At 48.7% G+C, this 14,301-nt stretch overlaps 2 protein-coding genes across 5 annotated transcripts in view; one reads left to right on the top strand and one right to left on the bottom strand.

Annotated features, from left to right (window-relative positions):
- Positions 1-14,301, top strand: part of dapp1 (dual adaptor of phosphotyrosine and 3-phosphoinositides) — a 108,437-nt gene that overhangs the window by 93,813 nt on the left and 323 nt on the right. Inside the window, exon 9 of one of the 2 annotated variants that reach the window (XM_072495272.1) lies at positions 2,339-5,589. The exons of the other annotated variant lie outside the window; for it this stretch is intronic. Within the exon in view, the coding sequence (XP_072351373.1) occupies positions 2,339-2,368 (30 nt within the window). The 3' untranslated portion in view covers positions 2,369-5,589. Of the gene's footprint in view, positions 1-2,338; positions 5,590-14,301 lie in introns of those variants that run through there. 2 annotated transcript variants of the gene reach the window in all.
- lamtor3 (late endosomal/lysosomal adaptor, MAPK and MTOR activator 3) overlaps positions 5,581-14,301 on the bottom strand; it is a 31,827-nt gene continuing 23,106 nt past the window's right edge. For all 3 annotated transcript variants that reach the window (XM_072495276.1, XM_072495275.1, XM_072495273.1), the window contains exon 7: positions 5,581-6,193. In XM_072495276.1, the coding sequence (XP_072351377.1) occupies positions 6,120-6,193 (74 nt within the window). In that variant the 3' untranslated portion in view covers positions 5,581-6,119. The remainder of the gene's footprint in view (positions 6,194-14,301) is intronic.

The raw sequence follows: 14,301 nt of genomic DNA, 5'->3' as shown, positions 1-14,301 counted from the left end.
TAACAATTTATCAGTTCCGCCAGCAGGGTGTTCTGAATTCCCACTGCTGGTTCGAGCTGAACCTTAATGCTGCTGTATTAAGGGCAAAGGAGTTTTCTACCATGGCCCAGCCAAGACTTCAGTGTAGAGTCTTTGAGATAGAGAGCTGGCGAACAGCAGGATGGCTGAGCCCTTATGAATGGCCTCCTCCTGTGCTGTATCGTTCTTGGTTTCCAGATCACATTCCGAGGTAATTATTATGAGTTCACTGGTCATTGTGGGGGATCATGGTGACTGGTCTGTAAGAACTGGTGGACGTTAGATGAATTATAGACAGTGTTGAAGACTTGGATTGGCAAGTTGCATGTATAAAATGATTAAGAGTAATAAAGCTTCCACAAGTTATGACTTCAACTTTTTGCGCCGAGGGCGCGAAGAACCTTTACCATTTTCTGCATGAGGGATCTGGACTATTTCACTGCCCTTGTCCTTCTAGATGGTAATGGCCTCTCTCCCATGTTCTCCATAGACCCTCTCCAATAACATAGAACATAGAAAAATACAGCACAGAACAGGCCCTTCGGCCCATGATGTTTTGCCGAGCTTTTGTCCTAGATTAAGAACAAATTAATCTACACGCCAGCATTCTACCATAATCCATGTACCTATCCAATAGCCACTTGAAGGTCCCTAATGTTTCCTCAGGCAGTGCATTCCATGCCCCCACTACTCTCTGGGTAAAGAACCTACCTCTGACATCCCCCCCTATATCTTCCACCATTCACCTTAAATTTATGTCCCCTTGTAATGGTTTGTTCCACCCGGGGAAAAAGTCTCTGACTGTCGACTCGTTATCTATTCCCCTGATCATCTTATAAACCTCTATCAAGTCGCCCCTCATCCTTCTCCGTTCTAATGAGAAAAGGCCTAGCACCCACAACCTTTCCTCGTAAGACCAACTCTCCATTCCAGGCAACATCCTGGTAAATCTCCTTCGCACCTTTTCCAAAGCTTCCACATCCTTCCTAAAATGAGGCGACCAGAACTGCACACAGTATTCCAAATATGGCCTTACCAAGGTTTTGTACAGCTGCATCATCACCTCATGGCTCTTAAATTCAATCCCTCTGCTAATGAACGCTAGCACACCATAGGCCTTCTTCAACAGCTCTACCCACTTGAGTGGCAACTTTCAAAGATCTTTGAACATAGACCCCACAATCTCTCTGTTCCTCCACATTGCCAAGAACCCTCCCGTTAACCCTGTATTCCGCATTCATATTTGTCCTTCCAAAATGGACAACCTCACACTTTTCAGGGTTAAACTCCATCTGCCACTTCTCAGCCCAGCTCTGCATCCTATCTATGTCTCTTTGCAGCCGACAACAGCCCTCCTCACTATCCACAACTCCACCAATCGTTGTATCATCTGCAAATTTACTGACCCACCTTTCAACTTCCTCATCCAAATCATTAGTGAAAATCACAAACAGCAGAGGACCCAGAACTGGTAACTATAACATAGCACTTAATTGTGTAAATATAGAGAAAAAACCATTTTGTGTTTTCTTGTGTAATGTGAAACTTGTTGATGGTCTGGTTACCTATTGAGGCTCAGGTGAAGGGGGTGGTGGATAAATAACATAATCATAGAATCCTGACAATGCAGACGGAGACCATTCAGCCAATCGAGTCTGCACCGACTCTCCGAAAGAGCAACCCCTACCTGGGCACTCCATCCCCGCAACCCCAGATTTGGACACGAAAGAGACAATTTATGGTGGCCAATCCACCTAACCTGCCCATCTTTGGACTGTGGGAGGAAACCTACGCAGACACAGGGAGAACGTGCAAACTGCAGTCAATCAAGGCCGGAATTGAACCCGGGTCCCTGGTACTGTGAGGCAGCAGTGCTAACCATTGTACCACCAAGCAGCTGAAGGCCTCCTTGTCCATTCATGACCAGTGAACTTCAGTAACTAGCTGAATTGACTGATCAAGGTGCCCAAGTGCAGATTTCAAAATTAATCGGTTCTGCATTAGGCAGGTTGCGCGAGGCCCACTTTCTAGGTTATTTTTATCAGACCCCTGTTCTGCACCATTGGTTAGAATCTGAACACGCGAGTGGTTCTGGCAGGTTATCTACGAATACATTCTGTGAAGGAGAGTTTGTTTTGTGCATCAATGGGTACAAAATTGGTCACTCAACGGCAAAGCAGAGGTTACTGCAATCCAGCCACAGCCTCTAATTTGGAAAACTTTGGAAATATTCAGCTTGGGCGGCAGAGAGCGTGAGTTGTCGTTTCAGGTTGATGACCGTATTTTGTTTTTGTCCAGCTCAATTTGTTCTTGATTTCAGACTCAAATGAAGAAAGCTGCAAAAACCTAAAACCAAATCAGCAAGAACGCTCATCTCCCGTGATACAAGACGGCCAGCTTTTGATAACTTATCAACAAACGGAGGAGTTTGGAAGGAAAATAAATTAATTATGCTTGGTTTTCCTTCTGTAATTCTTTGACATTAGAGCATAGCACGCCAATCTAACTAAGCCACAACAAATGTAAAGCGCTGGGGACCATTTCTAGAGGAAACGATGCAGAGACTGAGCAAGTTGAGGTTCTTCAAAAACCGAAGTTATGCTGAACTTCGAACCCACACTTAGGAGTGCTGTGCAGTTCTTGATTACGCAAAAGGACACAGACTCGCTGGAGAATGATACGAGGCTACCACGATGCAGAGACTGAGCAAGTTGATGTTCTTCTCGTAAAAGGAGGACTGAGCGATAACCTAAACTTTAAGTCCTGAAGGGACTTCATCTCACCACTCACGTGAGAGAAGATGGAACCCACTACCCTGGCAGAGATGCATTTAAGAGGAAATTAGATAAGCTACTCCTTTCTCTTTTGTGTGTTGAAGCTTCCACAATGAGATGAAGTAGGGGGTGGAAGGTGACACAGACACCGGTGCAAGCGTTTTCTACATTGTAAATAAATTTAAGTGGGTACAATTAAGTCAAAATGGTGGAAAGGATAAAGATGTGTTCCAATGCTATCTGGAACACACACAGGTTTTACTCCCAACTGTGATCCACCACTTGCAACAAACAAAGGAAGTAAAGGAAGTGAACATCTTAATCTAGAAATTGACTACGTTCTTACAGTTGTTAAGCTTCTCATCATCTCGTATGCGTGTGTGCTGGTTTGTTACAATAGTATTTCTGATGCAAATATTTGTGATTTGAAACCTAATTCTTTTTAAGAGAACAAAGCGAGAATGTTAGATTTTTTAAAAGCATTTTAAACGGCAACTACAAAGAACAAAGAAATGTACAGCACAGGAACAGGCCCTTTGGCCCTCCAAGCCCATGCAGACCATGCTGCCCGACTAAACTACAATCTTCTACACTTCCTGGGTCCATATCCCTCTATTCCCATCCTATTCATGTATTTGTCAAGATGCCCCTTAAGTGTCACTATCGTCCCTGCTTCCACCACCTCCTCCGGTAGCGAGTTCCAGGCACCCACTACCCTCTGTGTAAAAAACATGCCTCGTACATCTATTCTAAACCTTGCCCCTCTCACCTTAAACCTATGCCCCCTAGTAATTGAAACTGTTTTTTCCTCCTTTGACATGCTCACCAGTTAAATCAATCGCCATTTTACGATGTTTTCAGTGAGTGTTTCCTGTGGAGATGACAGCTGAAAATAAAATGCCATTTATTGAATGAAAGCAGGTACAGGTTTTGATGTGGTCATTTTAACTTATGGCAAGTATGGTTTTTGTGAAACACACGTCTATATCAAAGATGGCTAGGGTTCTTTTTTTTGTGTTGTTGATGCTTGATATTGGAAATAGTTCAGTTAACCTAGCTAACCAGTGTTGTGAAGAAAGTAGATCAAGAGTATCACCGACTATTTTCCTTCAGACTAGGTTAGCACTGCTGAAGCAGATTTTACCTGCATTTTGAAGTTACAATGTTAAATTGAAATTGCACCAAGTTAGTCATAGAACATACAGTGCAGAAGGAGGCCATTCGGCCCATCGAGTCTGCACCGACCCACTTATGCCCTCACTTCCACCCTATCCCCGTAACTCAATAACCCCTCCTAACCTTTTTTGGTCACCAAGGGCAATTTATCATGGCCAATGCACCTAACTTGCACGTCTTTGGACTGTGGGAGGAAACCGGAGCACCTGGAGGAAACCCACGCACACACGGGGAGAATGTACAGATTCCACAGACAGTGACCCAGCAGGGAATCGAACCTGGGACCCTGGCGCTGTGAAGCCACAGTGCCAATCACTTGTGCTACCGGGCTGCCCCACAACCCAAAGATGTGCAGGTTAGGTGGATTGGCCACTCTACATTGCCCCTTAATTGGAAAAAAATAATTGGGTACTCCTAAATTTAAAAAAAAGAAATTGCTCGGAGGATTGTCACAAAACCAGCATAATTCTGCCTGAGGAAGGGGGAGAGATCTGACCAAACCAAAGGCAGTGATACAGGAATAATATGTTAACTGGAAAATAATCTGGTTTTCTGAAGTTATGGCTCGATACTAAATATAATTTTGCCATCTGGACATTTTAAAATCACAACATCTACTGATACTAGACGAGAACTAATTTCCTCCCAGGTTTCTTGGAATAACCGCGTTTTTACATATTTAACCGGGTCATTGTAGAACAAAGTTGGAATTGAATCTTTCAGCAATGCTATTAAGATAATTCCAATCTTAGTTTTTTACTTGTTATACAAGCAGGTTGATTAAAAAAGGCAAGAGGAAGTCCATATCAACCTGAGGTTTCTTATCAATTCCTGGCCCAATTTTTAAATGTTACAAATAAGCCTGAATTATATATTTGCAGCTAATTTCACCGTCTGAAATAACACCATCTACAATGCCACCAGTTTGCTGCAGCAGCTTCCACACTTCTAGAAAGTCCTGACCTGTTTACAAGTTCTCTAAATTGCTATTTTTAAGTGAAGCATTTTGGTGCAATAATTCTTAATTCTCAGCAGCACGTTCGCTAGAGATGGTCTGAATATTTTCCTTGCAGGGAAATGGGGTTGCAGGGTTTTAACATTCAGCAGTAAAAGAAAGACTTGTTTTTGCAAACAGTACTCCCCGAGCTCAGTACATCCCAATACATTTTGCAAGGGATGACGTGCTTATGAAGTGTAGTAATGCAGAGAAACACTTTTGCACCCTGCAATCTGATAATGGCCAGTGATGCTGAAGGATAAAACCTTTGGACGGCGCACAGAAGAAGACCCCCTGTCTGCAAACTGGTAATGGGAAATTCTGCATCTTCAGTTTAATGTCTCAACCAAAAGCTGGCACGTCTGACAATGCAGCGCTCTAGATTTGTATGATTCAGGTCTCCAAAGGGGGACTTGAATCTACAACTTTGACAGCTATGTGCTGGGCATGGCTGCCACGGTGCAACAATTAAATGAACTGACTAGATTTGAAATAATTCAGCCTGTATAGAAAATAATGAAACTGCTTCTAGAGTGTTAATTTAACAAATGTTATGCTGTAATATGTATACTTTGCTGTAAATTATCAACAAATAAAGTTAAAACGTTTGACAGCTTTGATTAACTCATGTTTTATTCCAAATTATGTCGGGACTTACTAAGTATCACCAGTCTTCACAAGCACTAACAAAATGTACATGACTGAATTTAGCACTAACAAAATGTACATAACTGAATTTACACACCAACAGTTTTAAGCAGCTGTTTCTCTGTAGTAACAAGACCTTCACGCATTAGGCCCCGTAAGTAACCATTTCCTTTCTTCGTCCTTATGCTTTCAAAGTAAGACAATAAACAGCCCATGGGTTATGACAGAATTCTAATTTATTTTATAAACAAACACATTGGGGTCTTAAACACCACATTTGGTGGCAGTGAGAAGTTGAGCAGAGCAGCAAGTGGCGTGCAGTAAATACTGTCAAGCAGAACTTGGGAGGAAATTCATCTATGATCCCATTCTCAGTTCAGGAAGTGTTAAACTTGAAGAAGTGTCTTTTAAGAGCATCACCCAAATCCCTGGGAACTGTATGCTGCACGAACAACTTGCTAGTAAGTTCACAATCTTTGAGATGGTGTATTTTCTTGCTTCGCTCTTCATGATACTTCCACAGCCTGGCGCAATTCTTCAAACAAAGGGGCGAGCTCTTTCTCCAAACTGACAATCAACCCTTTCGAGACAGAAAACAGCACAATGTTACACCAGTAAAATGCATAGCCACTGACAAAGAGGCAAGAATTTTTATGAGGAGGCCACTATCCTAGTTAATATATGCTGCTAAGGGGACTTCCGGTGGCGTCTATGAAGGAGTAGGTTGGACATTTGGTGGCTCCTGCTCGGGTCGGAACTTTGGACCTTTTCCTCCGATATTTTGCCAGAACTGAAGTGGAAAATTGATGTTGGATGCAACTGTGACGAGGAATCCTACATTAGTGCATGGAGAGGCAGACCAGGAGTGCTCGCAAAGGAAGAAATAGGCGAACAGAGAAGGCATGGGCTGAGGCTGCAGCAGGAAAAAGCATGGCGGAAGACCTGGCTCGACGACCCAGCGGTCGACGGAGCAGCTGGTGCAGTTCATACAGGAGGCCTTCGCCAAGCAGAAACAGGAATACTTGGACACGATAAAGGAATCGATTGTGCGGCTGGAACTCAGACTGGATGCTCAAGATCGGGCGATCCAGAAAGTACATAGTACATAGAAAATACAGCACAGAACAGGCCCTTCGGCCCACGATGTTGTGCCGAACCTTTGTCCTAGATTAATCATAGATTATCATTGAATTTACAGTGCAGAAGGAGGCCATTCGGCCCTTTGAGTCTGCACCGGCTCTTGGAAAGAGCACCCTACCCAAACTCAACACCTCCACCCAACACCAAGGGCAATTTGGACATTAAGGGCAATTTATCATTGGCCAATTCACCTAACCCGCACATCTTTGGACTGTGGGAGGAAACCGGAGCACCCGGAGGAAACCCAGTTTTGGTGGAGGAGGAGGAGGAGGAGCACCAAGCTGCAGTGGAGTTGGAGGTGGGGATGTTGAGAGACCAACAGAAAAGGCTCCAGGAGAAGGTGGAGGATCTAGAGAACAGGTCCCGCTGGCACAACCTGAGAATCGTGGGTCTCCTGGCGTGATCCGTAGGAACGGACGCTGGGGCATACATAGCGGGTATGTCCGAGAAGCTACTGGGGGAGGGGATGTTCGCCCGACCCTTGGAGGTGGACAGGGCGCACAGAGCGCTAGCGAGGAAGCCGCGTGTAGGTGACCCGCGCCCCCCCCCCCCCCCCCCTCCCCCCCCCCGAGAGCAATGGTGGTGAGGTTCCACAGGTACCCGGACAAGGAGGACATTCTACGGTGGGCCAGGCAGACACGGAGCTGCAAATGGGAGAACAGTGTCATAATATACACCAGTATATCATGGTGCAGACACACACTGATGGACACACAGTGGGACCAATTAACACACACAACACCGCAGCCAATCACCAGTTAGAGCACACGCACTATAAAGACAGGGGGCATTAGAGTTCCCGCTCATTCGAGTTGCAGCTAGCTAGGAGCACAGAGCTCACAGCCTGCAACACAGACATTCACCATGTGCTGAGTGCATCGACTGGTTAGGACAAGGTAGAGGTGTTTAGTTAAAGCTAGTATCGTATTAACCCACAGTATGAGTATGTTTAAACAGTTAATGAGTCAATAAAATAGTGTTGCACTATTTCAAGTGTTGGTGACCTGTATGTGATCCAGAACACCCAACACATCAAATAGTATCCTGCGTAAATATCAGGATCTGAGCGCGGACGTGGCCAGGAGAAGAACAGGGTTCAATCAGATAAAATCGACCCTTTTTAAGAAGAAGGTAAAGTTTGGACTGCTGTATCCGGCCCGTCTTTGGGTCACTCAGTTCGTTATCCAACTGGCCAAATTTCCCACTATCCCATGCCTCCTTACTTTCTGCATAAGCCTACCATGGGGAACCTTATCAAATGCCTTACTAAAATCCATGTACACTACATCCACTGCTTGACCTTCATCCACATGCTTGGTCACCTCCTCAAAGAATTCAATAAGACTCGTGAGGCAAGACCTACCCCTCACAAATCCATGTTGACTATCCCTAATCAAGCAGTGTCTTTCCAGATGCTCAGAAATCCTATCCTTCAGTACCCTTTCCATTATTTTGCCTACCACCGAATTTTCCCCGATTCACATGGATTTCTATCTGAAAAGATAGAACATGCAAAGTTACGGAGATAGGGCAGGGGAGTAGCCGCCAGTAGAATGCTTGCGCAGCAGCTTAGAAAGTGGGAGGTGGCCAGGGAGATTGGGAAAGTAAAGGACAGTAATTAGAACCTGGTCGGAGATTCAGCTGGGGTTAATAAGGCGTTCGAGGAATTCTACAGCAGGCTGTATGAGTCGGAACCCCCACCTGGGCCGGAGGGGATGAGGCAATTCTTAGGGAGGCTAAAGTTCCTGAAGGTTGATAAGAAGTGGTAGAAGGGCTGGAAGAGATAGCAGATGGGCTGAAGGCCATGCAGTCGGGTAAAGCCCTGGGACCGGATGGATACCCCATGGAGTTTTACAAAAAGTTCTCTAGGATACTGAGGCCACTGCTGATGAGGACATTTACTCATTGATCCTGAAGCGGGATAAGGACCCAGAGCAATGCGGGTCCTACAGACCAATTTCCCTACTAAATGTAGACGCCAAATTGTTGGCTAAGATCTTGTCCTCAAGGATTGAAGACTGCGTTCCGGATGTGATTGGGAAGGACCAGAAGTTTTGATAAGGGGATGCAGCTGGCAGGCAACGCAAGAAGGCTGTTGAATATAATTATGATGCCCCCAGAGGGTAGGGACGTAGAGGTAATGGTCGCATTGGACACAGAGAAGGCATTTGACCGGGTGGAATGGGATTATCTGTGGGAGATACTGGGGCGGTTTGGATTTGGGCGAGGCTTCATTGACTGGGTCAGGCTGCTGTATCAGGCGCCCATGGCAAGTGTTCAGACGTTCAGGCTGACATCGGGCTATTTTAGGCTGCACCGGGGGACGAGGCATGGATGTAGTCTCTCCCCGCTGTTGTTCGCACTGGCCATAGAACCGCTGGCAATTGCGTCGAGAGCCTCAAGGGGCTGATCCGGTGGGGTGGTGGAACACAAGAGTCTCACTATACGCGGACGACCTGCTCCTATATGTGTTGGACCCTTTGGAAGGGATGGAAGAAATTATGGGAATTTTGGCCGGTTTTCGGATTACAAATTGAACATGGGGAAAAGTGAGATGTTCGCGATCCAGGCAAGGGGGCACGAAGGGCGATTGGGGGAGATGCCGCTTAGAGTGGTAGGGGGAATGGAAACAGCTGCACAAGCTAAATCTGGTCTGACTAGTAGACCAAATGAAGGAGGATTTTTGAAGGTGGGATTGCACTCACTGTCACTGGCTGGGAGGGTACAGACAGCGAAAATGACGGTTCTCCTGAGATTTTGGTTGGTGTTTCAGTGCCTCCCCATCTTTATTCCTCGGTCCTTTTTTAAACAGGTCAACAAGGTGATCTTGGGCTTTGTATGGGCAGGTAAGCGACCGCGAGTTACAAAGGGAACACTGCAGCGCCCCGCCCGGGCCCTGCAGCCGCCCCGCCCGGGCCCTGCAGCCGCCCCGCCCGGGCCCTGCAGCCGCCCCGCCCGGGCCCTGCAGCCGCCCCGCCCGGGCCCTGCAGCCGCCCCGCCCGGGCCCTGCAGCCGCCCCGCCCGGGCCCTGCAGCCGCCCCGCCCGGGCCCTGCAGCCGCCCCGCCCGGGCCCTGCAGCCGCCCCGCCCGGGCCCTGCAGCCGCCCCGCCCGGGCCCTGCAGCCGCCCCGCCCGGGCCCTGCAGCCGCCCCGCCCGGGCCCTGCAGCCGCCCCGCCCGGGCCCTGCAGCCGCCCCGCCCGGGCCCTGCAGCCGCCCCGCCCGGGCCCTGCAGCCGCCCCGCCCGGGCCCTGCAGCCGCCCCGCCCGGGCCCTGCAGCCGCCCCGCCCAGGCCCTGCAGCCGCCCCGCCCAGGCCCTGCAGCAGCCCCGCCCAGGCCCTGCAGCAGCCCCGCCCAGGCCCTGCAGCAATCCCGCCCAGGCCCTGCAGCAATCCCGCCCAGGCCCTGCAGCAATCCCGCCCAGGCCCTGCAGCAATCCCGCCCAGGCCCTGCAGCAATCCCACCCAGGCCCTGCAGCAATCCCGCCCAGACACTGCAGCTCCCCGCCCAGACCCTGCAGCTCCCCGCCCAGACCCTGCAGCTCCCCGCCCAGGCCCTGCAGCTCCCCGCCCAGACCCTGCAGCTCCCCGCCCAGACCCTGCAGCTCCCCGCCCAGACCCTGCAGCCGCCCCGCCCGGGCCCTGCAGCCGCCCCGCCCGGGCCCTGCAGCCGCCCCGCCCAGGCCCTGCAGCCGCCCCGCCCAGGCCCTGCAGCAGCCCCGCCCAGGCCCTGCAGCAATCCCGCCCAGGCCCTGCAGCAATCCCGCCCAGGCCCTGCAGCAATCCCGCCCAGGCCCTGCAGCAATCCCGCCCAGGCCCTGCAGCAATCCCGCCCAGGCCCTGCAGCAATCCCGCCCAGACACTGCAGCTCCCCGCCCAGACCCTGCAGCTCCCCGCCCAGACCCTGCAGCTCCCCGCCCAGACCCTGCAGCTCCCCGCCCAGGCCCTGCAGCTCCCCGCCCAGACCCTGCAGCTCCCCGCCCAGACCCTGCAGCTCCCCGCCCAGACCCTGCAGCTCCCCGCCCAGACCCTGCAGCTCCCCGCCCAGGCCCTGCAGCTCCCCGCCCAGACCCTGCAGCTCCCCGCCCAGACCCTGCAGCTCCCCGCCCAGACCCTGCAGCTCCCCGCCCAGACCCTGCAGCTCCCCGCCCAGACCCTGCAGCTCCCCGCCCAGACCCTGCAGCTCCCCGCCCAGACACTGCAGCTCCCCGCCCAGACACTGCAGTTCCCCGCCCAGACACTGCAGCTCCCCGCCCAGACACTGCAGCTCCCCGCCCAGACACTGCAGCTCTGTGCACTGCACAAGATTGCAAGAGACAGGCTGCTACTGTAACCAATATTTTGCAGTGAGAGATTACAACAACTTGTATTTATATTGTGCTATTAACACAATAAAATGACCCAATGCACAGGATGGTTATGAAGAGGATTTGACATGGACCATGCAATATATTCAGACAAAAGATTGGTTAAAAAGGTTTTAAGGAGCATCTAAGAGATATGGAGTGATTAAGGGAGGAAATTCTAGAACCTTATAAGTGGAAGGCACAAGTGCAGATGATGGAGTGATCAAAATCGGGAACGCTCAAAAGGTCAGAATTGTGAAAACTCAGGGACCTGGGAGGATTGCACGGATGGGGGAGATTACAGTAATAAGTTTAAAAAGTTGGAAAAACTCAGCAAGTCTGGCAGCACATGTGGAGAGAGAAACAGAGTTAACATTGAGTCAAACATGGCTCTTCAGAATGCACTCCAGAGAGAGGAACCCAGAGTTAAGGACTAGTTTGAAGTAGCAGCAAAGGTCATTTCAGTTTGCAGAGGATCAGCTAGTTAAAATAACATGCAGATACGTTCAGGTGTCCAGAACAAGATGCTTGCAAATGCATTGAGGAAATCTTAAAGACAGCAAACAAAGAACAACAAAGAACAAAGAAATGTACAGCACAGGAACAGGCCCTTCGGCCCTCCAAGCCCGTGCCGACCATACTGCCCGACTAAACTACAATCTTCTACACTTCCTGGGTCCGTATCCTTCTATTCCCATCCTATTCATATATTTGTCAAGATGCCCCTTTAAATGTCCCTATCGTCCCTGCTTCCACTACCTCCTCCGGTAGTGAGTTCCAGGCACCCACTACCCTCTGTGTAAAAAACTTGCCTCGTACATCTACTCTAAACCTTGCCCCTCTCACCTTAAACCTATGCCCCCTAGTAATTGACCCCTCTACCCTGGGGAAAAGCCTCTGACTATCCACTCTGTCTATGCCCCTCATAATTTTGTATACCACTATCAGGTCGCCCCTCAACCTCCTTCGTTCCAGTGAGAACAAACCGAGTTTATTCAATCGCTCCTCATAGCTAATGCCCTCCATACCAGGCAACATTCTGGTAAATCTCTTCTGCACCCTCTCTAAAGCCTCCACATCCTTCTGGTAGTGTGGCGACCAGAATTGAACACTATACTCCAAGTGTGGCCTAACTAAGGTTCTATACAGCTGCAACATGACTTGCCAATTCTTATACTCAATGCCCCGGCCAATGAAGGCAAGCATGCCGTATGCCTTCTTGACTACCTTCTCCACCTGTGTTGCCCCTTTCAATGACCTGTGGACCTGTACTCCTAGATCTCTTTGACTTTCAATACTCTTGAGTGTTCTACCATTCACTGTATATTCCCTACCTGCATTAGCCCTTCCAAAATGCATTACCTCACATTTGTCTGGATTAAACTCCATCCGCCATCTCTCCGCCCAAGTCTCCAGACAATCTAAATCCTGCTGTATCCTCAGACAGTCCTCATCGCTATCCGCAATTCCACCAACCTTTGTGTCGTCTGCAAACTTACTAATCAGACCAGTTACATTTTCCTCCAAATCATTTATATATACTACAAAGAGCAAAGGTCCCAGCACTGATCCCTGTGGAACACCACTGGTCACAGCCCTCCAATTAGAAAAGCATCCCTCCATTGCTACCCTCTGCCTTCTATGGCCTAGCCAGTTCTGTATCCACCTTGCCAGTTCACCCCTGATCCCGTGTGACTTCACCTTTTGTACTAGTCTACCATGAGGGACCTTGTCAAAGGCCTTACTGAATACATATAGACAACATCTACTGCCCTACCTGCATCAATCATCTTAGTGACCTCCTCGAAAAACTCTATCAAGTTAGTGAGACACGACCTCCCCTTCACAAAACCGTGCTGCCTCTCACTAATACGTCCATTTGCTTCCAAATGGGAGTAGATCCTGTCTCGAAGAATTCTCTCCAGTAATTTCCCTACCACTGAAGTAAGGCTCACCGGCCTGTAGTTCCCGGGATTATCCTTGCTACCCTTCTTAAACAGAGGAACAACATTGGCTATTCTCCAGTCCTCCGGGACATCCCCTGAAGACAGCGGGGATCCAAAGATTTCTGTCAAGGCCTCAGCAATTTCCTCTCCAGCCTCCTTCAGTATTCTGAGGTAGATCCCATCAGGCCCTGGGGACTTATCTACCTTAATATTTTTTAAGACACCCAACACCTCGTCTTTTTGGATCACAATGTGACCCAGGCTATCTACACCCCCTTCTCCAGACTCAACATCTACCAATTCCTTCTCTTTGGTGAATACTGATGCAAAGTATTCATTTAGTACCTCGCCCATTTCCTCTGGCTCCACACATAGATTCCCTTGCCTATCCTTCAGTGGGCCAACCCTTTCCCTGGCTACCCTCTTGCTTTTTATGTACGTGTAAAAAGCCTTGGGATTTTCCTTAACCCTATTTGCCAATGACTTTTCATGACCCCTTCTAGCCCTCCTGACTCCTTGCTTAAGTTCCTTCCTACTTTCCTTATATGCCACACAGGCTTCGTCTGTTCCCAGCCTTTTAGCCCTGACAAATGCCTCCTTTTTCTTTTTGACGAGGCCTACAATATCACTCGTCATCCAAGGTTCCCGAAAATTGCCGAACCAAAAGCTGATTGAAGGATAAAGTGAAATAAATGATCGCAACGTACACATCAGAAGCTAAAATGATCAAACTTTGGAATCTTGTATGTTTTTTAAAATCTTAATGGAAAAATTTGACATTACACAAATATAAACTTGATTATCCAGGGCCTTTATGGTAGTTACGAGTTAGTACACCGTTACTGAGTTATACTTCTTAAAGTGCAACTTTGTCAGGGTCCTTAACAGCAATGTTTTAGCGGAAAGGGGAAATGATCATCAGATCAGTGATTTTGAAAGATTTGCTGTCTGTAGGCCATCCTGTAGAAAAACAGGGTGTCACTATCAACAACTTGTAGATTTCGGTCTCTACTGCATTATTGTGGATTCCTGAAGTTACTGTCAGTTGCAGAGGAACTGACTGCTGTCACTGCGACAGTGAAACCAAGTCAGAGCCATCATCACAGAATCGTTGCAGTGTAGAAGGAGGCCACTCGGCCCATCGTGTCTGCACCAACTCGCCGAATGAGCAATTCATTTAGTCCCATTCTGCCTGGAACCCTGTGCATTCTTCCTTTTCAGGTTGAACCTGCCTCCACCACACTTGCTGACGGTCCAGAT

Source organism: Scyliorhinus torazame, chromosome 3 (genome assembly GCF_047496885.1).
Source record: "Scyliorhinus torazame isolate Kashiwa2021f chromosome 3, sScyTor2.1, whole genome shotgun sequence".
In the NCBI taxonomy this organism is placed as follows: Eukaryota; Metazoa; Chordata; class Chondrichthyes; order Carcharhiniformes; family Scyliorhinidae; genus Scyliorhinus; species Scyliorhinus torazame.
This window is presented reverse-complemented; position numbering and strand designations above follow the sequence as displayed.